This window comes from Pelobates fuscus, chromosome 2, assembly GCF_036172605.1.
Source record: "Pelobates fuscus isolate aPelFus1 chromosome 2, aPelFus1.pri, whole genome shotgun sequence".
Classification (NCBI taxonomy): domain Eukaryota; kingdom Metazoa; phylum Chordata; class Amphibia; order Anura; family Pelobatidae; genus Pelobates; species Pelobates fuscus.
The window spans coordinates 430,298,159-430,325,903 of record NC_086318.1 but is presented as its reverse complement, the minus strand read 5'-3'; the positions used below and the strand labels follow the sequence as shown (position 1 = coordinate 430,325,903).

The 27,745-nt window shown below is 40.7% G+C and overlaps 1 protein-coding gene across 1 annotated transcript in view; it reads right to left on the bottom strand.

The window, feature by feature from the left end:
* Nucleotides 1–2,719: 2,719 nt before the first annotated feature.
* LCLAT1 (lysocardiolipin acyltransferase 1) overlaps nt 2,720–27,745 on the bottom strand; it is a 170,634-nt gene continuing 145,608 nt past the window's right edge. The window contains exon 6 of the mRNA XM_063444077.1: nt 2,720–3,807. Coding sequence (XP_063300147.1) covers nt 3,299–3,807 — 509 coding nt within the window. The 3' untranslated portion in view covers nt 2,720–3,298. The remainder of the gene's footprint in view (nt 3,808–27,745) is intronic.

Below are 27,745 nucleotides of genomic sequence, written 5' to 3'. Positions count from 1 at the left end.
TTCAAGCCCCCTCTCATTATTAAGGTAAGATTATTAATTTGGGTGAATCTGAAAATGGAGCAACATATATCACAGTGTAGTACAAATGCTCAGTGTTAAATTAGCCCCAGAGTACTGAGTGATCATTTTATAGGATATAACAGGGAGGCCGGGTTAGTCTATACAGTATAGAATAAAATTATATAATGTAATATGTATGCAGAGAGATATTGTAATTGTACATTGAATAACCGTTTTCTGCTTCATCAATAATTGGCTCATCTGATGCACCAAAAAAAATAAATAAAAATAAAAATGTTTTTTTGTAGGAACACTGCAAACCAGGAGGGTCCTGTAGCACAAAGAATATTTAAGGTCTTGTCCGTGAGAAGCTCTGCAGACACAGAAAGGGGTTTGCTGTGCATGCGCCTTGTGTCCCAATGTTTCTCTGTGCGAAGTATTGGATTAGCTGGGAGATCATCAGTTGAGATCATCTCCCAGAGGCGAAGCAGAGCTACGACAAGGAACCCACTCGTCGCAGGATTAGAGATAGATTAACTCTTTTCATAGGACATTATGGAGTGCCTAATAATCTAAAGGGTGTTAAACACTCCAAAATTATAGGTAAAAAAAGTTTTTAATTCCAATTCCTTCATCTACACATTGAAAAGAAGTTAAATATATTCACTTCAATTACAGGAAGTAATGGAATGATATATCTAGCACATCCTGAACTACACCTCCAGTGTGTAAGTGTACCTGAACTACACCTCCAGTGTGTAAGTGTGATCTATACCAGCGCTATTATTGTTTTTTTAAGTCTGCACTTAGTGTTGTATTTATTTCTTGTTTCCACATGCCCTTTTGGTTTGGAGTCTGAGGAGTCTACACTGTTCTACTATCAGCATTACACCTTTGTGATATGCCTACAATCAATTAATGTGTGTGAGTGCAACCTTGAATTAGAGATATTCCTTTATTTAGAATTTATTACCCTATGAGTTGTCTTTACTTTTCCCCTTTGTAGATATCTATTTTGTATGCATATCTAGCACATCCCCAGAACGCAGAATAAAGGAAACAGCATGCAATATCAATATTAAAAAACTATAAACAAGGACCAGCCATATATTCAAATGGCAGCATTCTATAACTAGTTAGATTAAAATTCTATTAACTCATGGTATTATTGTTTAAAACCCCTTAAGGACACACCTTCTGGAATAAAAGGGAATTATGACTGAATATTTCCGTCATGTGTCCTTAAGGGGTTAAAATAGATTTTTGGGAAGAAAGTTTTAGTGACAGTGTCAGAGGGCAGACCAGATGGGCCGAATGGTTCTTATCTGCCGTCACATTCTATGTTTCTATGTTTAAGACACTGAGGATACATTAACAGTAATTGCGTAATAAGGCTGACATGTCAGAGCAATGAATAACGCAGCACTGGCACTATTTATAATTTCTTCTATTTTGTAAACATGTCGTAGCAGCCACTCACATGCACAAATTCTTTGAAACATCAAAACAAATAAAAATTAAACAGGATCCTATGCAAAATACAGAGTTGGATTGATTCAAGTTAGAAGTAAGCCATAACACCTTCCTTCAAAGTTCCTTTAATTGATTGTCTACTTCGATTCCAATTTCTGGGTGCTTCCTGTCTGTAACAATGTGTGTCCAAACAACACAGCTTTGTAGGACACACCTACAAATAATAAAAATGCTTTAAATTTGATAAAGGGAGGAGCTTCTTGTCATTACAGATTTAGGTTAGCCCAATAAAAAGGTAATAATAAACAGCAATAATCATTATTTTGTATCTACACCTATAGGGACACAGATCAGACTCCGACATAGTGCTATAGTGTGCACTATCCCATTCATGTCACAATCAAAGCCAGATCGAAACATCAAGCGTTTATTGAGCCCCAATGTAATGGTGCTTCACTGATAAGAGTTTCCTTTTAAATAACATCAGTAGAGATACTTTCACCTGCATCCAAAGTTCTCAAACAAAGCATGACTGAGAACGCTAGAAGGCCCGAGAAGCACAAGTAACCTTGCGATTTAAGGATGTAACATTAAAAGGACAGCTGTTCACCTCTATGTAATGTATCATTCCAAATGGAATGTGGTGCATGCTATTATAGCACATACCTTTTTAAAGTGTATCCAATGCTACAGTATTAAGGTAATAAGGGCAGAATCTGTCTCTAAAGCCGTTTTGAACAGGAACTCGGTGGCAATTGGTGAAGTTTAAAGATGGAGGGATGCTTTAGTCTACCAGTAGAATTTGACTTTGCCCTCTGAAATGTAGGATCTGCCTTTTTACTCCCCGTGTATTCAAATCTTAACCCAATGAGAGGTTGTGCATTGTTAAACACCATACATTTATAGATATACAGACAGTATATTTTGGGTAAAAGCACTTTATGGAGAATCAACTCAAGTGTAACCGAATGACAGACCTTCGGTATTGGAAAATATGCAGGCCTATATTATAAAGTGCCCATGATCTGACAACCCATAGCCAATGGACGACTTCAAAAATCCGAGCCGGCTAAGAATGTCTGAGGTTACAGCAAGAGAATTATATCTATGCGTGTATGGTTTTTTATTTTATTATTTAAAAAAAAAAAAAAAAAAAATATTGCACCTATGGACCAGCCTTCACTGCTGCCATTATATGATTTCTGAGAAAATACAAGGATAAATATCTTGTAAGTAAAAAAACAAAAAAAATAATATTTCCCTTGATTGTCTACTAAGAATAAACAAGATTATACAAAATTCTGAATTTCATACGTTTTCCTATTACTTCCGTTCAGTAATATAACAGATTCATTGCACTTTTAACATACCTACACAAAACATTTCTTAACATCATTTCACAAAGTTAACTAACGATGCATTGTTAATATACGGTGGAATTACATTCAACAATGTGGTTTACACGCTTACTGATGGAATTATATATCACTGGAAATCCCACATATTTTTTGGCTTATTTTTCTTTTCTTTGCCTTTTTTTCTTTTTTTTTAATCAAGAAGTGCAAAATGTATCTTAAAAAACAGCAATGTGTTGTTTGGAAATATATATGTATACATACTTTATAATTGTATATAGCACTGGTGTCCCATTGTTGTTGGACTACAAATTGCCCTAAAATACTCCGAAATTCTACAGGTGATGTTATAGGAATTATGGGAAATGTAGCCCAACAAGGTAGTCCAGCCCAAGTGGACACCACTGATATACATTTTTCATGCAAAACTTGTCACGGTGTATAAAGTTTGTAGGTTATAGAGCTTAGTTTTATTCTTTTTTTTTTTCCGACAGAGCTTGGCGTTGCTTACTGGTGTAATACCTGTGACAGGCCAATTCAATGAGCTCAAGTCCACCAAAGAATTTTTCTTGGGCTACAAAAACCACAACCATAATTAGGAAATACCATCTGACACAGCTGTTCATGTATAGTACAACAAGCATTGCTATCGTAAAGGAGGTCCAGTAAAATAGGGAAGCAAACTTTATCAAGTGGACTCTGAATTCCGATTTGCAGGGTGGAATTCTACTCCGTCTTGAGGCGTCAAAATATTTTTCTCCTTCATAGAATGCACGCAGGCGCTCTTCCTTCTCCTCCCAACGCTCCTGGCACCAAAGCTGAAGTTCGTCTTTGGAAGCTGGAAGGCTACTTACTGGATATCTGCGGACATGGAAGTGGATCTCCTTGGGGAAATTTCCGTTAAGGATATGCTTCTCTGTTTGGGGAATGTTATGAGGGTATGCAACGGTTATATCATGGATGGCATCAAGATTGTTACCTGTAAAGAAAAACAGAGATAATAAGGACAAAAAAAAAAAAAAACAATCACACCAAGCACCTTTTAAAATGGTCATAGCGTTGAGACTTCAGCAGAGAAGAGTTGTTCATGGAGACACACGTGGTTAGGTCCACCATGCCCCATGCATGGTCCTGTACCTCTACTTTAGCTTAATTAAGCAGTTTTGGTGTATAGCTCATGTCCCTTCAGTCTCACTGCTCAATTCTCTGCCATTTCGGAGTGAAATCACGTTTATGCAGCTCTAGTCACACCTTCCTGCGGGTGACTTCCACAGCCTTCCTAAACATTTCCTGTAAAGAGTGATCTAATGTTTACACTTCCTTGCAAATTCTGTTTAATGTAGAATTTGTAATATCCTGTTCTGTTAATAGCATGCTGTATGTACTTGAAGTTTAAGAGACACTATAGTCACCAAAACAACGTTAGCTTAATGAAGAAGTTTTGGTGTATAGATCATGCTCCTGCAGTCTCACTGCTCAATTCTCTTCCATTTAGGAGTTGAATCACTTTGTTTATGCAGCCCCAACCACACCTTCCTGCATGTGACTTACACAACCTTCCTAAACACTTCCTGTAAAAAGTAATCTAATGTTTACACTTCCTGTATGGCAAATTCTGTTTCATTTGCAATTTCTTATCTTCTGCTCTATTAATAGCTTGGTAGGCCTTGCAGGAGCCTCATGTATGTAATTAAAGTTCAATTTAAAGAGCAGGAGATAAAAACTTTGAAATGAAGTTACATCTGATTGAAAATGAAACCATTTTTTTTTCATGCAGGCTGTGTCAGTCACAGCCAGGGGAGGTGTGTCAAGGGCTGCATAAACAGAAACAAAAGTCATTTTACTCCTAAATGGCAGTGAATTGAGCAGTGAAACTTCAGAGGCATGATCTATACAACATAGCTGCTTCGTTAAGCTAAAGTTGTTTTGGTGACTATAGAGTCCCCTTAAATTTACAGAGCAGCAGATAAAAACTTTTAAAGTGTGTTAACATCAGATTTAAAACAAAACCATTTTGTTTTCATGCAGGCTGTGTCAGTAACAACCAGGGGAGGTGTGTCTATAGCTGCATAAACTGAAACAAAGTGATTTAACACCTAAATAGCAGAGAATCAAGAAATGAAACAGATGCATGATATAAACACAAACACTGCTTCGTTAAGCTAAAGTTGCTGTGGTGACAATAGTGTCCCTTTACGTTAAAGTTGTTTTGGTGTGCCTTTAAAGATACAGTTAAGTTTATATGCAATGGAATCCATACCTGGTTTGATTTTACTTCTATTATTCCAAGGACAATACAAGGATTATACGTCTTGCCCTTAGAAATGCTGACTCGTATATTGAGAAAACCAGTTTGTTCACTTTATAATGCAGTCACTTTCTGGACAATTCAAACATTTCATTCTGACTGAAAAATATATATCTTATTTTTGGCAATCCATTTCTCCTCTGTCTACCATGGACAACAAATAACGCTTTTTACAAATATTCCAAAAATGCATTTACTGCTCGCAATCTCTTTTCACGGAATGAGCTGTAAAAGGTTGAGATCTCCACCAGATGTCATTTCAAGTATATAATTTTCTAAAGCAAACATTGATGGCAAAATTGCTCTGAGAGTCTCACAAAAAGCCATGAATGGTTTCACGAGCTCTAAATGTTAACATCATTGTGTTGAAAATAGTAAATACAAACTGCTTGTTTTAAGGACAAGCTGATTTAAAAAAAAATATATTTTAAAAGGAACACCATCTATGTTGTCCAATTAACTTTAACCCCTTCCCGACCGCGGACGTATCAGGTACGTCTGGCAGAAAACAGTCCATAATGACCTTGGACGTACCTGGTACGTCTGCACCTATTTTGAGCTCTGGAAGCTCTGATAGTATAGCAGTGATGTACTGCATGTGATGAGTGCCTTGAGGGGTCCTGGCACTCCGTGCATATAAAATAATATATATAAAAAAATAAATATAAAATAAAGAAAATGATCAATATTAACTCCCCCCCCTTTTTTTTTCGAAAGGCAGTGAATCATGGGGCTTCTGGGGGCGTCCCTAGCATGCCGCATCATAAGGGGCAGGCTGGAGTCATACAATCACAGCTTGCCCCATTAGCAATTTCATCCCAAGTGTGTTCCCCATTTCTCTGATTAGTGTGGATCTGCCTCCCTCTCTTCACTTGTGTTTTAGTGTGAGAGAGAGAGAGAGAGATCTGTGGTTTAGCTAGAGAGATTTAGGTATTTATAGGTAGGGATTTGTAAAATCTTGAGACCCAAAGGCTCTTTTCAGAGCCATTAACCCCTGTCTTGCCAGTGATCACTATAATCACTGGCTCTTGCACAGCAGATCTTTTCTGCTGTTTGTGCCTTTTTTTTAGGGGTTCATTTTTTTGTGATCTTTTTTGAGACCCAAAAGCTCTTTTCAGAACGATTAACCCCTGCCCTGCCAGTGATCACTATACAGATCACAGGCTCTTGCACAGCATCACTTATTTTGCTGTCTGTTCATTTTTTCAGGGGTTATTTTTTTTTTTTTTTTTGTGACAGGTCACTAAGTAAAGCAATTGTGATCATGGCACACGGGTCACGGAAGACAACCCGCGCTGAGCAGTCATATGCCACCCTTGCGCTAGAGTCTGACGCGTCTATGTCAGACTCTGACCCTGATTTTGACCCTGCCAGGTGCTCAGATACATCATCACTCGATACAGTGTCTACTGCTAGTGATGTATCTGGTGATGTTGTATCTGTGCCTGCTAGTCCCCCTGCCAGAAGGAGACGTGCTGCTCCAGCTGGCAGAACTGCTGAGGAGTGGGTAGTGCCTCATAACCAGAGGCCAGACATCCCATCCTTTACTGCAAATCCTGGCATTAATTTGGATGTCACAGGATTTAGCCCTCAGCAGTTTATGGAGGTGTTTCTGGGCGATGATGTATTGGGGAACATTGTCGCCCAAACTAATTTATATGCCCATCAATTCCGAGCTAAAAAACCGGACTCTTTTTTGGCAAAGCAGCAATGGGCCCCCATCGATGTGCCAGAATTTAAAAGATTCTGGGCATTGACTATGCTGATGGGCATCATAAAGAAGCCCTCCATCCGCTCCTACTGGAGCAGTAGCCCCATCTGCTCTACCCCCATTTACTCCCAATGTATGTCGAGGAAGAGGTATGAAATGATTCTGCATTTCATGCACTTCAGCGACAACAGCCTGTGTCCCCCTAGGGAGCATCCCCAGTTTGACAGGCTGTATAAAATCCGCCCCCTGATTACCCACTTTGCTGCCAGGTTTGCAGAGGCTTATACACCTGGAAGGAATATATGCGTGGATGAATCCCTGATGAAGTATAAGGGAAGGCTGGGATTCAAGCAGTATGTTCCTTCCAAGCGCTCTAGGTATGGTGTAAAGATGTATAAGCTCTGTGATAGCGAGACTGGGTATACTCAGGCCTTCCGGGTGTACGAGGGAAAGGATAGCCACCTTGACCCTCCAGGTTGCCCAGAACATATGGGAACCAGTGGCAAGATTGTCTGGGACCTGATATTCCCCCTGATGAACAAAGGGTACCACTTGTATACTGACAATTTTTATACAAGTGTCCCTTTGTTCAAGCTACTGTACTGTTTTGATACAGTAGCTTGCGGCACAATTAAAAAGAACAGCACAGGTTTCCCAGGACAACTTGCACGCACCCGGCTACGGAGGGGGGAGACCTCAGCTCTGCGCCAAGAGGAGCTGTTGGCAGTTAAGTACAGAGACAAGAAGGATGTGTACCTTCTTACCACCATCCACACTGAGGGGACTGTGGAGGTCCCTGTACGTGGCAGAGCTGAGAGAACGAGGAAGCCAGTGTGCATCAAGGCCTATAACCGTCATATGGGTGGGGTTGATCTGGCAGATCAGCTGCTGCAGCCCTACCTAGTTATACGAAAGACAAGGGCCTGGTACAAAAAGGTTGCAATCTACCTAATGCAGATTGCAACCCACAACGCTTTCTTGTTGTTCAAAAAAGCAAACCCCGGGACGCAACTGAGATTTTTACAGTTTCAGCTCCAGATCATTTCGGGGATTTTGTACCGTGATGCACCTGCTCCCCGGGCGGTGATGGGAGAGAGCAGAGTTGGGGCTACACATTTTATTTTTAAAATCCCCCCTACTGCGGCAAAACAGAGTCCCCAAAAAAGATGCAGGGTCTGTTCTAAGAGGGGGCAGAGAAAAGACAGTGTATATTACTGTCCTGATTGCCCTGGGCAGCCTGGACTCTGCATTGGAGACTGTTTCAAACGATACCACACGCTGGCCCATTTTTAATTTATTTTTTGCCGTTCAGTTATTTTTTTTTGGTGTCTTTTTCTTTGGGGGGGGTTGTTACATTTACCCCGTGCATGGGGGGCATGGGTGTCCTTAGGAGGCCTCGCAGAAAACAACCCTGTAAGGGGTCCGCGGGCGGCTAGTAGGGGAGGCTGCTCGCAACTCGCAGCACTCACCCTCAGTCCATCGCCGCCCGCGGTCTCCCCTCCTCCTACCTGTCGGCGAGCGGCGTCTCCTCTCCGCCGCTCGCATCCGTCACGCCTCCCAGCGGCAGCATGTATAACGCTGCACGCTGAAAGGTCGTTGATTTATGCAAACGCCGGGGTCACGTGAGTGACCCGGCGTTAAAGCAACAGTACCACAATCACAGTGGGAGGCTTAGATATCTCCCACATGTGATTGTTAATTCTGATTGGAAGTTATCCAATCAGAATTTAACCTAGGGTATTTATACTCACCTTTCCTGTTCCTCCCTGCCCTGTTGTGGTCTTTGCTGTATAGTATTGATTCTGAACTTGTGATTTGTGGTTACGTACTCTCTGGCTTGTTAAGCTGACTTTGTGACTTTCTCCTACCCTTTGACCTCGGCTTGTTTCTCGTTATTCTGTTTTCTGGTTCCCCTGACTATTCTGTGTGTGCTTAGCCCGGCCACTCTAAGGTCCGGTACGGCACCTTTTCTGTGTGTGTGTGTGTGTGTGTCTGTTAGCGTGTTAGGTTCCCGGAATCGTGATAAACCCGGGGTGTGTTCCACAGTCAAAAAGCGGTGTGCGTGTCTACGTTTCAAGTATGTACCCTTTTGTGGCGATATATAAAACTGGAGTATGTGTTAAGCCCCAAGCTAAAGATAGGCCTATCAGAAGACATACTCTCAATTTCAACTCAAATGGCAAGTCATTCAGTTGTTACCGTACCTTCCCCAAATCCTGGCAGACCTATGCATGGGGGGGGCATGGGTGTCCTTAGGAGGCCTCGCAGAAAACAACCCGGGGTGTGTTCTTGCAATAACCAACAGCGGGCTCTCCTAAATCACAGTCAAATAGCGGTGTGCGTGTGTAAAATTGAGGATTGAACAGTTACCTCCACACACGTTCTTCAACTTGTTTTATCTTTTTTCTGGCTAAAAAAAAGTTGCATCAAAGCACTCCACATACATGCAATACCTCGGGGTGTCTACGTTTCAAGTATGTACCCTTTTGTGGCGATATATAAAACTGGGGTATGTGTTAAGCCCCAAGCTAAAGATAGGCCTATCAGAAGACATACTCTCAATTTCAACTCAAATGGCAAGTCATTCAGTTGTTACCGTACCTTCCCCAAATCCTGGCAGACCTATGCATGGGGGGGGCATGGGTGTCCTTAGGAGGCCTCGCAGAAAACAACCCGGGGTGTGTTCTTGCAATAACCAACAGAGGGCTCTCCTAAATCACAGTCAAATAGCGGTGTGCGTGTGTAAAATTGAGGATTGAACAGTTACCTCCACACACGTTCTTCAACTTGTTTTATCTTTTTTCTGGCTAAAAAAAAGTTGCATCAAAGCACTCCACATACATGCAATACCTCGGGGTGTCTACGTTTCAAGTATGTACCCTTTTGTGGCGATATATAAAACTGGGGTATGTGTTAAGCCCCAAGCTAAAGATAGGCCTATCAGAAGACATACTCTCAATTTCAACTCAAATGGCAAGTCATTCAGTTGTTACCGTACCTTCCCCAAATCCTGGCAGACCTATGCATGGGGGGGGGGCATGGGTGTCCTTAGGAGGCCTCGCAGAAAACAACCCGGGGTGTGTTCTTGCAATAACCAACAGCGGGCTCTCCTAAATCACAGTCAAATAGCGGTGTGCGTGTGTAAAATTGAGGATTGAACAGTTACCTCCACACACGTTCTTCAACTTGTTTTATCTTTTTTCTGGCTAAAAAAAAGTTGCATCAAAGCACTCCACATACATGCAATACCTCGGGGTGTCTACGTTTCAAGTATGTACCCTTTTGTGGCGATATATAAAACTGGGGTATGTGTTAAGCCCCAAGCTAAAGATAGGCCTATCAGAAGACATACTCTCAATTTCAACTCAAATGGCAAGTCATTCAGTTGTTACCGTACCTTCCCCAAATCCTGGCAGACCTATGCATGGGGGGGGGCATGGGTGTCCTTAGGAGGCCTCGCAGAAAACAACCCGGGGTATGTTCTTGCAATAACCAACAGAGGGCTCTCCTAAATCACAGTCAAATAGCGGTGTGCGTGTGTAAAATTGAGGATTGAACAGTTACCTCCACACACGTTCTTCAACTTGTTTTATCTTTTTTCTGGCTAAAAAAAAGTTGCATCAAAGCACTCCACATACATGCAATACCTCGGGGTGTCTACGTTTCAAGTATGTACCCTTTTGTGGCGATATATAAAACTGGGGTATGTGTTAAGCCCCAAGCTAAAGATAGGCCTATCAGAAGACATACTCTCAATTTCAACTCAAATGGCAAGTCATTCAGTTGTTACCGTACCTTCCCCAAATCCTGGCAGACCTATGCATGGGGGGGGGGCATGGGTGTCCTTAGGAGGCCTCGCAGAAAACAACCCGGGGTGTGTTCTTGCAATAACCAACAGCGGGCTCTCCTAAATCACAGTCAAATAGCGGTGTGCGTGTGTAAAATTGAGGATTGAACAGTTACCTCCACACACGTTCTTCAACTTGTTTTATCTTTTTTCTGGCTAAAAAAAAGTTGCATCAAAGCACTCCACATACATGCAATACCTCGGGGTGTCTACGTTTCAAGTATGTACCCTTTTGTGGCGATATATAAAACTGGGGTATGTGTTAAGCCCCAAGCTAAAGATAGGCCTATCAGAAGACATACTCTCAATTTCAACTCAAATGGCAAGTCATTCAGTTGTTACCGTACCTTCCCCAAATCCTGGCAGACCTATGCATGGGGGGGGGCATGGGTGTCCTTAGGAGGCCTCGCAGAAAACAACCCGGGGTGTGTTCTTGCAATAACCAACAGCGGGCTCTCCTAAATCACAGTCAAATAGCGGTGTGCGTGTGTAAAATTGAGGATTGAACAGTTACCTCCACACACGTTCTTCAACTTGTTTTATCTTTTTTCTGGCTAAAAAAAAGTTGCATCAAAGCACTCCACATACATGCAATACCTCGGGGTGTCTACGTTTCAAGTATGTACCCTTTTGTGGCGATATATAAAACTGGGGTATGTGTTAAGCCCCAAGCTAAAGATAGGCCTATCAGAAGACATACTCTCAATTTCAACTCAAATGGCAAGTCATTCAGTTGTTACCGTACCTTCCCCAAATCCTGGCAGACCTATGCATGGGGGGGGCATGGGTGTCCTTAGGAGGCCTCGCAGAAAACAACCCGGGGTGTGTTCTTGCAATAACCAACAGCGGGCTCTCCTAAATCACAGTCAAATAGCGGTGTGCGTGTGTAAAATTGAGGATTGAACAGTTACCTCCACACACGTTCTTCAACTACTGTGGGGTGTAAACTTTTCAAATATATGCACGCTCATGGCAAGAAAATACATTGGGATATCTGATAAGGCCCTCAAAACAAGATAGGCAAACAAGATATATAAAATTTGAAAAACGCATATCAGACATTTTGCTTTGCACCCCCCCAGTGAACCCGACAAACGTATGCATGAGTGTTATCGCTGTACTCGGGAGATGATGCCAAGTACATATTGTGGTGTCCTTTGGCAGTAACACCTAACAGGAGCTTAGAATCTATGCACAAAGTAGAATGTGTGAGTGAAAAATAACACCACAAAAACGTTTGACAGAGACTGGTGGTAGAATTAGTGCATGTAAAGTGTTCAAATGCCACCATGTGAAATGCCCTAGGGTGTGTACTTTTCAAAAACATACAGTTTGACTGAGGTGAATTACATTGGTCGGCTTCAGACATGTTCCAACTGGGACATGGGTGCATGATGGCCAGCTGTGTTTTTTTTATCATATTTTACTTTTTTTATTCTAGTACATTATATGATATGATGAAAATGATGGTATCTTTAGAATGAACATTTAATAGCGAGAAAAATGGTATATAATATGTATGGGTACAGTAAATGTGTAAGAGGCAAATTACATCTAAACACAACCACTGCAGAAATGTAAAAAGAGCCCTGGTCCTTAACGGTAATACAATTGAAAAATGGCCTGGTCACTAAGGGGTTACAGGAACGTTATAGGCAGCAAATTGACAATCATATTACACATCACTGAAATCAACACTCAAAACACTGAAAATACAAAAAACAAAAATAGAAGAACAATTAACAAAAGCGCATGCAAAAAGAAAATGTATAATAACTACATATTATATCTATATAATTTATTATATATCAGCTCAAAGTTGTGTCTGTTCTACAAAACCAGCTTGTCTGGTAATGAAATATACAACTCCCCATATAAACAATACAGTTAATATTCTTTCTGAGCACTGGTAAACACATATAAACCTAACGCTTCAGAGTCTACGTTCATAGAAAGTCATATCCAAAGATTTTAACTTTCTTCATTTGTTATACAGTACAACAGAGAATTCTTCAGGAAATCACCAATCTAATTCTTACAAGAAACATAATTGGGAAATTCTGGAATGTTTGTCTGAATTGGGAATCACTGATCTACATTGGAGCTGAATGCATTGAATCCATGTTATTGATTTTACTCTTCCATATAGAATCGAGTCTAACCCAGGACCAGCGGAGGGCTGGTAGCCTCACAGGGGCAAATCCAGTCAAGTGGCCCATTGCACCACCAAATCAGCTCACCATCCATGTACACCTTTTCCTGGGGGTCAAGGTGTGAGGTAGGGGGTTTAAAAAAACTTAATGTTCCGGATTACATCTTTACGTCCGAACACCCAGATTTTGTGCGGACAAAGCTGCTTTAATGTTTTTTTTATAATTTATGTTTTACAATTCATTTTAGGAGTTCTTGGAATGACTGTTTCAGTGCCGAACATTCAAGTATTTCAGTGCATGTTTTGATCACCTACAGAAGGCCATTTCTGAAAAAATATTGTCTCTTAGTTTCATGTGTATAGATTTATCTCATTGACCAAAGGGAGAGAAGTAGCCACATAAAAGCAGAGCAGGTAGAGGACAAAAATCAGCCTGGGAAATAAATTCAATTTGTACAGCAATTTCAATGTGCTTATAATCTCTCTCTCTCTCTCTCTCTCTCCGCAGGATACACAAGATCAGCTCACAAGTTGCGCATGTAAAGTATAATTGAGACTGGCCGGAAATTACCAGGAGGCAGTATAATGAAAGCATGATGGGACTCTGCATTCGTTTTTGAAATATTTTACTTAATTTTTTTAATATACAAAAAAAAAAAAAAAAAAATGGAAACAAAAAGTGAATATTTAAAAAAAAAAAAAAAAAAAAGTAAAAAAGTCTGTAATTGATGTAATTCAATTAAAATTCCTCTTTACCCCGCAGGCCATGAAACACACTTTATTTACATTTAAAGGGGTTCTCAACAACGGTAAGTAAAGCATCCATAGCAGACATGCACAGACTATAGGTACTTTGTTATTGTGGTGGTCATATGGTGTGACTAAATTCGGACAATATTTCATGAGACAGGTGATTATAGTCCACTTTGTAAGATCAAAAACTGTATGTTTATTTTTTTTTTTTCAATTCTCTTGGTGTGTATTACATATAGTTTTCATGAAGCATTGCATTAATAAGTAAAAGATGAAACATTTTCAGAAATAGTAATGTCAACCTTAAAGGAGCAGTCCAATAAAAAGATATATATATATATATATATATATATATATATGCCATTCTCTGCCATTTAGGAGTGAAATCACTTTGTTTATGCAACTCTAGTCACACCTTCCTGCGGGTGACTTCCACAGCCTTCCTAAACATTTCCTGTAAAGAGTGATCTAATGTTTACACTTCCTTGCAAATTCTGTTTAATGTAGAATATATATAATAATTTAGTAGATATACCATAATTAAAACTTGCATATGTTTGCTACTGCACCTAAAACAGCTTGGGAAAGCTGCAGATGTCTTGTCCTCCCCTTCTATCCCGCCCAGACTTTGTGTCTGTCCAATCATAGACTTCCCAATGCAGCTAAATGAAAAGCCTTTACAAGGATGGTGCTCTCAGCAATTGCTGCCTTGAGGTGAGCTCCACTGAGCTAACCAAACCAGGAAGGAACGGTTGTCTGAGGATAAACTCTACAAAATAAAGCATTTCGGCGCGCTAATGAGCTTTGGGTTTTTGGAGTGGAGACTCTGTTACATCCTCACCCAGGACGCTAATCACCCCAAATTCCATGTCCTGATAGGCAACACATATCCTGTCCTTGCAAACCAGCAAACTTCACGACCAATCTGTTTACTTGACCAAAACTAGGGTACCTGTCAGGTTATTTCAAAATGAATTATTAGACTGTTCATTATGATTACAGATTGGGGAACACTGGCGGAGGTACAGAAACTAGAGGTTGTTATCGGTTATTCCTTTTTCCCAAATACTTATAAAAGCAGAGGTTTTCAAAGTGACAGCAAGTATGGGAATGCAAACAATGCCCTCTATTAATAATTTATGGATGGCTCGTATTGCGATTACCCAGCTCATTGGTGTCCACTTTATCAACCTCGGAGTGATGAGTAGATCATGCCACAAATTAAACTTGCCACCAAGAGGTATGAACAGGCACTAAAGCCAGCGACTTGGCAAACTGATTTACCATCACTTGCGTTTTCAGATTTCCTTTGACAACAGAAGGTTATTAAAGTTGAGAAGTTTTTACCATATTAGGCACTATTTAGTAAAACTCAGATATAATCCTGAAAGCAGTGATCTAGTGTAACAAAAGGAATTAGCAGTTTTAATAGAATCCAGAAATCCCATCAATTTCATGTAGATTGTACAAACAGCCTGGAATATTTGTAAATGAGGCTGGTACAGAAAATTTCAATGCACAGAGTGTATACAAATGTCAAATTGAGTGCTTTAAAGATTTTATGAAGGAATAATCAAAGTAGGCAATGGTTAGTAAGCTATATAATAGCCGGGTAAATGCATAATGTATAGTTCATTGTTATTCCCAGCAATACGTCGGATTGATGCTGCATAGCGTAGCCATATTAATAGGTTAAGAGTAATCTTTGATAGGCATCCATTTATATTAAAGCTGCAATATTCACTGCTGTCAGCAGCACACTTGCTTTCAAATTGCATAAACACAAAAACAAAAAAAATACAAAGAACGACGCTGTGTTTTTTTGCTGACATCAGTAGAAACTCACTGCCAGACAGAGACACGAAACACATGCTAGCGCTTACAATTTGCACAGATCAGAAATAGCAATATTAACGGTTGATTAATAAAACCAATAACAAACAGCAAAGTCTGGGCGATAAATTGGGCAGAAGCTGTGATCAATGAAAGGTACTATGTTACACATGGTGTGCTGGGCCATCTAAGGCAGGAAGGAATCATGGCGGCCCGTTCACTTACATGTGATGTCAGCAGCCCCTCCCACTTCCTCTATAGCGATAATACCCGATAATTACAATTATTTTGCTATTTTAATATATTCTACTTTACAAAGTTATAATTACCATATCCTTTAAGTGTAACAGATATTCGGGATTCTATCCCCAGGGTCGACCCCCCAAAACGTGTCTAGGCCTGTATGTCTCTTAAACCTCTGTTTTGTGTATCTTACCCCCCTTTTAGTCTTTCTTTTTCCCCCTTTTGAGTTCTCCTTTCTCCCTTTTTGAATGTGTTATGCTCCTTCATGCCACTTATCCCCTTTTGGTCTCTTACCCTCCCTTTGTGTCACTTAACCCACCTTGTGTTGTGGATCATGGGCACCTAAATTGAAGGTCCCAAAAACTAATGTGTGTCTTTTTCCCCCTTGTGTCAATTACTCATCCCCATAGGTCTCATCTCACTGTGTCTTTTACCCCTCCGTCTTTGTTTCTCTCAACCCCCTTTGTTTCTTGCTCTCCTCCCTTCTGTGTTTGTCTCCCACCCTCTGTCTGTAACGTGACCTCACAAACCATGGTAGAAGATCTACTGCTACATCAATTAAAGGAAGCTGCTCACTGCTCATTTCCCACTCCCCCCCAGCAAGCAGCACCGTGCCAAACTAGGTACAGAATAAATTAAATCCTCTACCCTGGGTCAATAGGCCACACTACAGAGAGTGACAGGCTGGAAGGGGAAGCTCTGTACACCCACCCGTCACCTGGATATAAAGAGGCTGCATGTGCCACCTGGCACTGATTCTATCCTCACTTTACCATGTCTGTCAGTGTCCCTCCAACCGGTCTACGGTCAGTGAACAAATGTCAGTGCCCCTCTAAGCAGGGATCACAGCAGAGGACATGGTATTTACCAAAAAACACCAATTACTTGAAACAGCTATTTTCAGAACTAAATTGATTTTATTTATAGGGTTTACGTAATGACACTGAAATATATACTGCCATTTTATGAGAAATGTGAGGGAGTATAGATAAATAGATTTATCTCCTGACATTCCTATTACTCCCTCTAAGAATGAGGTTGGTTTACAGAGTAGCAAAAAACTGCTACAAATGCAACAAAATATCAAGTTTTCTTTTCACACTAGTTTCTCTTTAAAGAGACACTTAAGGGTAGGCAAAAAAAAATAAATAAATAAACAACTATAATTGAATGAAGCGGTTTTGGTGTATACAGGTGATACTTGAAAAATTAGAATATAGTGCAAAAGTTCATTTATTTCAGTAATGCAACGTAAAAAAAAACGTTTGGCCAACATTCAAGTAGGTGAGCACTTGGGAAATAGTGATCACAATATAGTGTCCTTTGAAATAAACGCAAAAAAACAAAAGCACATGGGGTATACTAAAACATATAATTTTAAAAAGGCCAATTTCAATAAGATAAGGGAAGCTTTACATTATATTGACTGGCATAAACTCTTTAGTGAAAAGAACACTGAGGATAAATGGATCATCTTCCAACAAATATTAGAAAGGTACATTTCTCAGTATGTACCATTGGGAAATAAGTATAAAAGAAACAAATTAAAACCAATGTGGCTTTGTAGAGAAGTAAAACAAGAGATTAAAAATAAGAAAAGGGCATTTAAAGCATTTAAATCAGACAAATCAGATGCATCTTATAAAAGATATAAGAAAGCAAATAATGCGTGCAAAAAGGGAATTAAACTTGCTAAACTTCAAAATGAAAAAATGATAGCTAAAGAGAGCAAAACCAACCCCAAAGCATTTTTTAAGTACATAAATTCCAAAAAAAACAAAAATGAAAGTATAGGTACACTTAAAACTGAAACGGGGGTGTTAGTTAATGAAGACCAAGAAAAGGCAGGAATTCTAAATAACTATTTCTCCTCCGTATATATTAAAGAAGAACCCATGGCAATAGATGTGCAAATGATTGCTACTAAAAACTTGCAGAATAATTGTAATTGGTTAACTCAAGACAATGTGCTGCAGCAACTAAAGAAAGTTAATATAAACAAAGCTCCAGGGCCTGACGGTATCCATCCACGTGTACTTAAGGAACTAAGTGTAGAAATAAGTGAACCTCTGTTTTTAATCTTTCAAGATTCTTTTCTTTCAGGAAGTGTTCCGGAGGATTGGAGGAAGGCAGATGTGGTTCCTATATTCAAAAAGGGTTCAAAATCCTTGCCTGGAAATTATAGACCTGTGAGCTTAACTTCTGTGGCTGGTAAAATATTTGAAAGGTTATTAAGGGATAATATTCAAGAATTCCTTGAGAAGAATATGGTTATCAGCAAAAATCAGCACGGTTTTATGAAGCACAGGTCATGTCAAACTAACTTGATTGCGTTCTACGAAGAAGTAAGTAGAAGTATAGATCAGGGTGTTGCAGTGGATGTGATCTATTTGGATTTTGCCAAGGCATTTGATACAGTTCCACACAAAAGATTAGTGTTCAAACTCAAGGAAATCGGTCTCGATGAAAATGCTTGTTCTTGGGTAGAACATTGGCTTAAAAACAGAATACAAAGAGTTGTCGTTAATGGTAAATTTTCAAGCTGGACAGAGGTGGCAAGTGGTGTCCCTCAGGGGTCTGTTCTGGGACCCCTTCTATTTAACATTTTTATAAATGATCTTGAAGACAGCATTGAAAGTCATGTTTCAGTGTTTGCAGATGACACAAAACTTTGTAAAATAATACAATGTGAGCAAGATATTACTTTGCTGCAGAAGGATTTAGATAGACTGGAGGACTGGGCACTCAAATGGCAGAGGAAATTTAATGTTGAAAAATGCAAAGTTATGCACTTCGGCGTAAAGAATACACAAGCAACGTATACCCTTAATGGAAGTGAATTAGGGATAACAACACACGAAAAGGACTTGGGAATTGTTATAGACAACAAACTATGCAACAATGTGCAATGTCAATCAGCAGTGGCCAAGGCCAGTAAGGTATTGTCATGCATGAAAAAGGGCATTCATTCTCGGGACGAGAATATCATTTTGCCTCTCTATAAATCACTGGTAAGACCACATATTGAATATGCTGTGCAATTTTGGGCACCTGTTCTAAAGAAGGATATCATGGCACTAGAAAAAGTGCAGAGGCGGGCTACAAAATTAATAAAAGGAATGGAACATATCAGCTATGAAGAAAGGTTAACACATTTAAACCTATTTAGTTTAGAAAAACGTCGCCTGAGAGGGGATATGATAACATTATACAAATATATTCGGGGCCAATACAAACCATTGTGTGGAAATCTATTCACAAACCGGACTTTACATAGGACACGAGGCCATGCGTTTAGACTGGAAGAAAGAAGATTTCGTCTAAGGCAAAGGAAAGGTTTTTTTACTGTAAGAACAATCAGGATGTGGAATTCTCTGCCTGAAGAAGTGGTTTTATCAGAGTCCATACAGATGTTCAAACAGCTACTAGATGCATACTTACAAAGACAGAATATTCAAGGATATAATCCTTCAATGTAGGGTAATAACTGCTTGGTTCAAGGATAAATCTGACTGCCATTCTGGGGTCAAGAAGGAATTTTTTGTCCTAGCTTGTTGCAAAATTGTGCTTCAAACTGGGGTTTTTTTTGGGGGGGGGGATCAACAGCAAAAAACAGGTGTGAGGAAGGCTGAACTTGATGGATGCAAGTCTCTTTTCAGCTATCTAACTATGTAACTATGTAACTATGTGTTCATTTGGGGAACCATGTCATCTGCTGGTGTTGGTCCACTGTGCTTCATTAAGTCCAGGGTCAACGCATCCGTCTACCAGGAGATTTTAGAGCACTTTATGCTTTCTTCCGCAGACGAGCTTTATGGGGATGCTGACTTGATTTTCCAGCAGTACTTGGCACCTGCCCACACTGCCAAAAGCACGAAAGCCTGGTTCAATGACCGTGGGATTACTGTGCTTGTTTGGCCAGCAAACTCGTCTGACCTGGACCCCATAGAGAATCTATGGGGCAATGCCAAGAGAAAGATGAGAGACATGAGACCGAACAATGCAGAAGAGCTGAAGGCCGCTATTGAAGCATCCTGGTCTTCCATAACACCTCAGCAGTTCCACAGACTGATAGCTTTCATGCCACGCCGCATTGAGGCAGTAATTGCTGCAAAAGGGGCCCAAACCAAGTACTGAGTCCATATGCATGCTTATACTTTTCAGAGGTCCGATATTGTTCTATGTACACTCCTTGTTTTATTGATTGCATGTAATATTTTAATTTACGGAGATTGTGGATTTGGGGTTTTCATGAGCTGTAAGCCGTAATCATCGTACTTATGACAAATCACGGCTTGAACTATCTTGCTTTGCATGTTATGCGTCTATCTCATATTTTAGTTTCCCCTTTTACGTTGCATTACTGAAATAAATTAACTTTTGCACGATATTCTAATTTTTCGAGTATCACCTGTAGATCATGTCCTTGCAGTCTCACTGCTCAATTCTCTTGCATTTAAAAGTAAAACTACTGTGTTAGCCACACCTTGCTTCACAAACAGCCTTCCTAAACACTTCCTGTGAACAAACGTCTAATGCTTAGACTTCCTTTATTGCACATTCTGTTTAATTTTTGAATGTCTTATCTCCTAATCTGTTAATAGCTCGCTAGACCTTGCAGGAGATAAAAACGTATAAAGCAAGTTAACATTTGTAAGAAAATTAAACTTTTTTTTTCATGCAGACTGTGTTAGTCACAGCCAGGGGAGGAGTGGCTAGGGCTGCATAAACAGAAACAAATGTGATTTAACTCTTACATGGCAGAGAATTGAGTAGTAAGACTGCAGGGGCATGATCTATACACCAAAACTGCTTCATTTAATTAACGTTATTTTGGAGCCTTTAGTGTCCTTTTAAATTAAGGTAATTGGTTACAAAGGGTCAGCGAGTGGGCTTAAAATACTTCTTCTATACAAACATTATACCCATTGCCAAAGGTACAGTGATCAGTAAATCAAGTCACATTAAATCTCTTTTCTTCTAGTGCCACGGAGATGCAGGGACCAGGGAGACTAATGAGGTTCACAAGAATTAAGTCTGGGGTATGTGACAGATATGTCACAAATGCAAAGACCAACTTTATTTAGAAGTTCTAAGAAACATGTATGTAATCCTAGAAAATGGTTATAATCTGAAATAAGAGGACAGAATGAGGCGTAATGTAGGGAAAACTTTATAGAAAGAGTAGTAGATGTGTCACGCCTCTCAAAACTCTCATGTTTGATTTCAGGAACTGTGCAGCAAAGAGAGGCTGACAGCATGCTGCGTCAAGGACTACGTCCAATCCTCCAAAAAGATGGGATGTGTAATTTAGCTAATAACCTCTCTGTTAATGTATACATATGTTGGATATACATTGTTACTTTCTCCGGTATCGGAGAGATTCTTGGGCAGCTGGTGGGCACTCTAACAATAACTCGGGTGACTGGACAATGTTGAAAACAATATAGCCTGGGCTGGCTGGACATCATACAACCCTAAACATTAGGACACTGGAGATTTATTCTGAAAAGGCTGGACATTAGACAGATAACCCTGGACAGTAAAACACTGGAGACGTAACCTGTCTGGACACTATATCAAGCTATGACGGTCCAGAGGACCAAGAAATGACGAAGAGTCTTCCAAATAACGGAGAATGAGTGCAATGTGCATTAAGAAATAGGAACAATTGACGGGCCCAGTGATATTTTTGTGCTGTCACTAGGTATTACCGGTACATATCTATAATAATTGGGTTACAATGTATTTAGGCTGTCCAAACATCATGGAAACTGTAGCAAAACCATGGCTGGAGGTTTATACACGTTTCCTTCCTGCTGCAGACCGTATTAGTGCAATGAGTACAGAAATGCATGAAAAACAGAATCTGCTGGTACATAATGGAGAGCATTTTTCACTGAGACAAACGCTCTTGTCGTTGCCTTCATATCCTATGGTGCTATGTAAATCTCCTACACATGCAAGCCATACTTGGCACTTCTACATTCTATTTACATCTCTTGGTTGAACTATTTAAGAAAGCCAAAATTATTATCAGATACGCTGAGCTGTTACTTTGAAGATTCGCCTGTAATTTTCCTCAGTGAGGAAAGGCCATGGGGTCTTGAGCTTCAGCAATTTCATCAGGCAAAGCTCAGCTATTCTTTGTGCAGTTTAACAGAGATTCCATTACCCAGTTCTCCTCCCTCCTCCTCCCCACGGAGAGATGGAGGCTCTCACTGCCTTGACATCACTAAGGCCACTTCCTAATTCAGTCACATACACAGAAGCTGACTTACGTCAGCTGAAGATGAACACCTTGATTAATGGCTGCCTAGTGGCAGACCTAAGCTGAACTTCACATTATGTACAGGCTTTTGGTGTTAAAAGGATTCGCTGATGCGGCACATTGTGCTCAGGGCGTATTTTTGGAGTATCAGGCATTCAATCTAAGATCTGTGCTCCTCAATAATGTCGCCCATTTATTATATTGTGCAGTTTAACTCCACCGCCGTGATTGAAAGACAGATGCTCCAGAAATCCCCTTGAACGTTAAAGCAAACAATGTAACACTAGAGCAGATGCGTCCGATATTACCAAGGATTTCAGGTCCATCAAAGCTTGATTTGAGCCTGCTGAGTTGTTTGCTCTTCAAGGTCTGACACGATCTGCATAAACTATATACAGGGCTGAGGCACTAACAGTCGCAGCTAGCAGAATTGACGGAATGATTTCTGGGACAACTCGCTTTGAAGCAGTCACAGCGCAGCGTGTCACTAAACGTCCGAAGAACTGCAGCGTGGAACGAATAAAAAGCCCGGAATGAAACGACGTGGCAAAAAGAATAACATCACTTATACCCAGACTTCAATTATAAATATCAATCTGCGTTAGTTTTGTGTATTTTTAAAGGTGTTTAAAGGTATTTAAGGTGTTTTTTCCTTTATCTATACATTATTCTCTTTTTATAGACAGAGTTGTAGGTTAAACATACATTCTGTTATGAGTGAAATTACATGCATCCTTTGTGTTTCAGTATAAAGCAAGAAAGCCATACAGTAATTGTAACGGATCGCCTGGCACCCCGACTGGGTACCTCTGTTGAAAGATGCTCCTAGCGCTTCCAGAGGACTCCAAGCACTCCACCAGATACCATAAGCACCACAGGCAGCAGCTATCTCCCTTCAGAACGAAGCAGGAACAAGCTCTTACAAGAGCTCAGTGATTATAGCAAGGGAGTATGCCTAGCATAGCAATCCCTTGTAGCAGATTCCCCCAATAAGAGACAGGACTCAAGTTGAGGGTAAAAATAGAACTCTCTGGCTGCTAGCTTGCAGCCCTTTTTATTAGGTGCTCCCATGAAGGGGAGGGACACACACAGTAACGTACATTAACCAATCACACAATAGTTACATCCCACACATAGCCCTCCCCTCTACCTGTAAACTAATTATCTGTACACACAGGAAAATACAATTATCATAGGCAGGGAAAATACAGTTTTTACACAACATTCATAACTCCCAAAATATACATCACATTCGCATAAAAATACATATTCACAATCAATCCATTCAGGGGAACAACATACGGTACTCAAAAATCATACGAATTGGACCAGGGGTTCAAAAGTTAGTACAAATGTGCATTTGACCTTCTGGAAGCATGTTTTTTCCAGCTCAAACTAGTTCCCCAGAATCCTCTATCCTGGAGACAATGGAGAAGCTGATTTAATTATATCCAGGGACAAACACAGCCTCCATTAAGCACATGTTACCAGCAACCACCAAAAGACATAAAAATACATAACTCCTGTTATACTAAACAGAACCCCCACATTCAACCCATCCCCAGATGGCTTGGATCTGAGCGCTCAACATATCCAAACAGCGCTCAGATGCCACAACCATAGTTCAAACGCCATGGGGTTTAAGTTTCGTATGGGCTAATGAGAGGGCCCATAATCCTGGGGCAGCCCAATAACCCACAGTATGCTCAAATACCGTGCATAAAGGGCCAAATCGCCCAGGGACCATAGTCACAGGGTAAGAGGCGGGCAAGCAGCCCCCTCCAAAACACAGTGGCGAAGTGGCTTTCGCTACAGTAATTATCTTAATGTCATAACGAGAGACTCTTGTTTTCACATGGAAGCAATAGCTGCAGGGTTTCTACAAGCATCTAAAAACCTGTAAAGGAACATTCTCACCACCATAACAACTTTAGCTCACATTCTATGGGCAACTATGGGGTTTATTCTTTACTTACACATAAGGAAAAAGAGGCTTTATCTAGTAATGGTTCTTTTAACCCAAATTCTAAAATATGAAATGCAAGTCTCCCCACATGACCGTTTCCTAGGCAGGTAGGATGAGGTGATAGGAGTACTGAATTTGGGCTAATATAAGCATATGTGTATAAATCTGCGATTTAGCAGAAGATTTATTTTTTTTTTTTTACCAACTGTGCAAGTGTGAATTAAATTTGTAATTAGCTGCTCAAGTCATGCTGTTTAGTAGATTTGTACACTTATTGTCAATAATTCAGCTATTTTCAGAACTAAATTGATTTAGGTTATAGGCTTACGTAATGACCTTGAAATATATACTGCCATTATATGAGAAATGTGAGGCAGTATAGATATATAGATTTACTCCTGACATGCATATTACTCCCTCTAGGGATGAGGTCTGTTCTCAGTTGAATATGATCAATAACTTTTTTTCTCTAAAAAGAAAGAAAACAGAGAGGTTGTTCGGTAACAATGATTAATGACGCTTATCCCAACTGCTGTCCATTTGGACAATGTCTTGAAGAAAAAAAATAAAAAATCACAAATGTAAAGTTTGCGAATAATTCTCAATCTCACAGTGGATCTTAAAGGGACAGTGTAGTATTAGTAATACAAATAATAACACTAACACTAAAGTGTCCCTTCGCTCCAGGTCCCCCTGAATACGATAGGGTTGAAAATCCCCTTTTAAATTACTTACCTGATTCCACCGCCGATATACCTCGGCGTGGGTGGCGGTCCTTCCCCGTCGACATCAGCCAATGGGTGGGGACCAAATGTACATGTGCATTGAATCAATGCTTTCCTATGGGGTTTTCCTTAACGATAGCAAAGTGTGAGGACATCCAGCGTTGTGCAGGAAGCACCTCTTGTGGGTCTCTGGTAGACAGTCATTAGAGGCAGGCTTAGCAATGCGATATAAACATTGCAGTTTTTCTAAACACCCAGATAACTTCAATGACATGAAGTGATCTGGGTGCCTATAGTGTCCCTTTAATATTAATAATAAATTGAATATAAATAATAGATTATTTCAGTAACCGAGCATATCAACATATTTTCCAATTTAAAGTCTTCATATTGGGATGTGGTGGGTGTTAAAAGTACCTGACTAATATGGCTAATCCAATCTACATTTTATATATATATACACACACACACACACACACACACTATATATATATATACACACACACACACACACACACACACACAATATATATATATACATATATATATTTCCTACCTGTTCTATGTTAAAAATATATATATATATATACACATACATATATACACATATATATATAGATTTCCTACCTGTTCCATGTTAAATTTTGTATATATTGTGTATTAATATTGTTTTGTATTTTATTGTACCCTGCTGTATCAATGCAATGTTTTGTGGACCCAGGACATACTTGAAAACGAGAGAAATCTATCCTGTAGCGGAACACCTGGTAACCCGCCTGGTTACCTCCGCTATTTCTCTTCCTTCAGCTGAACAGGAACCATTTAGGATACAAAGAAACCTATTTCCCCACCAGTAACTGGACTACACACAGTTCTGAAGGTACAACAACACTATTGGCCACACACGGCTTTTAAGCATAACCTCATGCAAGGGGTGTAACACACAGCATATAATGTCCCCTCCCAGGGTACTCCCCCTCCTCGGGAACCTAACGCGGGAAAGGGCTTTGTCCATTTGTCTCCAAAAGCCCGCCACCCAAATACAGGGTTTCCCACATCTGGGGACAGGAGGGTCTTAATCCAATGAGCCTGGGAGACCAAGAACGGAAAAAAGGAACATTAAGACCCCACACCAGGCACATAATCCAAGCACCCAGCAGCGACCCAGGGTGAGAGACACCCAAAAGTGGGGCACCTAGGCACAATCCACACACAAGTTGAACAAATACTGGACAGCTCACAGCTACTCCACAACACACCCAAACACTCGTTACAACACGGGTCACAGGGGACTACGCCACACCACCCCAGACAACCCAGAAAACCAAACACTGGAAAAGGCAAGAGACCAGCGACCAGTCCCCAGCCCCACACGGTGGACAGAATAAGGCACGCCTGACCCTTACATCCCCCCCCTTTTTTTTTAATTTTTTTTTTTTTCCACCACAGGCCCCGAGGACACGTAACAGCTAGCGGTCCGCATTAAGCAAACACAGAACTAATGCACACTCCCACCCCCGCACAATCGAAACACACCACGTGGGCCTACCCAAAAAACAAAAATAGAAAAGGAGCGGCAGGCGCAAAGCCACATATCACCCCCTTACTCTCTCTTCAATGAACAGCCACAAACAAAAGATCCATATAGAGGGAATCCCCCCCCTCCCTGCCGCCCCCCCTTCCCCCCAACAAGTTCCCACCCACAAAAGTTCAACCCTGCAAATGCAGTGAGTACCCCAACACACTCGTACCGAGGATAACCCATGTCCAACGCAAACTTCATGAAATATGATACCAAGGTATAACAAAATGCTACGTACTTATATTCTTGGCATGTATTCCCAAAACAGGCTTTTGTATGATAGACAGTGTACGAGATCTAGAATTATCCCCTACCCCTCTCTTTTCTGTACCCCACCCCAAACCCAAGAGGAAAGCCTAACAGGTGCCGACACGAACGTAGAGGATGTTCACATGCATTTAACAGAGGTTGAAACCATCATTAAATAACTAGTATGTACTCCTGGACTGTTCGACCACCAGAACACGCACATGAATGTCTGGAGAAGCTTGTACCATAATCTCTAACTCCCCCTCTTCTCTTCTGTACCCCCCCCCCCCCCATGAAACAAAACTTTCAAAATAAAGAATTTATAAAAAAAAAAGAACGGAAAAAAGGGACCGTCCCTTTGTCTCCCAGGCACAGAGAGCCTGCCCGCAGAAAAAGAACTGGCCTCTTTGTCCCAGCAGACATCGCAGAGCCCGCCAAACTCGCCAGCGCCCCAGAAGTGTCCACACCAACCTCATGGACCCTCACGACGGCCCCTGTCGCGAACTGCCTCCATTCGCGGGGCCCTGTGTGGAAACTAGGCAAGGGAAACATCTCCTTTTGGGGTACGAATGCTCCCCCTGGGTGCCGTTCGCCTATACGAAATGGCGGCCACCCAGAGTAGCATTCATTAATTACATCCCTTGCGGTTTCACACTTATGTTGCGAGTGTGAACGCTCTAATTGATTGGCGCAACCATTCTAATGGGGCACTGGGGAGGCCCTCATTCAGGACATGAACGAGTCGGGAAACAATCCACGAACACTCCCCCTGGCTGGCGTTCATCTGTACGAACTAATTGCTTCCCTTGCGGTTTGACACTACATGGTGAGATGTGAAGGTTCTAAGCCAACATTCTAAATGGGGTATTGGGGTGGTCCCCATTTGGGATGCAAATGGATTCCCTTCAGGAAGCACTCCCGAATGGGGAGCGGGCAGAAGACACAAAAAGATGGGGAAACACACATAATATCAGACAGGCAATTCACGGACTGGCAGCGGCCCTGCCACATATCCTTCCTAGTAAAATATTTTAGAAAAAAATAAAATACACACACATGTGCACGCACGCGCGCGCGCACACACACACTACACACACTCCCTCAAACATAAACACTATAGTTATATTAGCTACATATCCACAACTAGCAAAAAACAGATACCTATAAACACTCGTAACACACACTGAAACCTTTTCCTGTGCGCATACACACTCACCTTTTTCTATATCTATATATTGCAATGTCACATCAACAAGGCCTACACATACACACTCTGT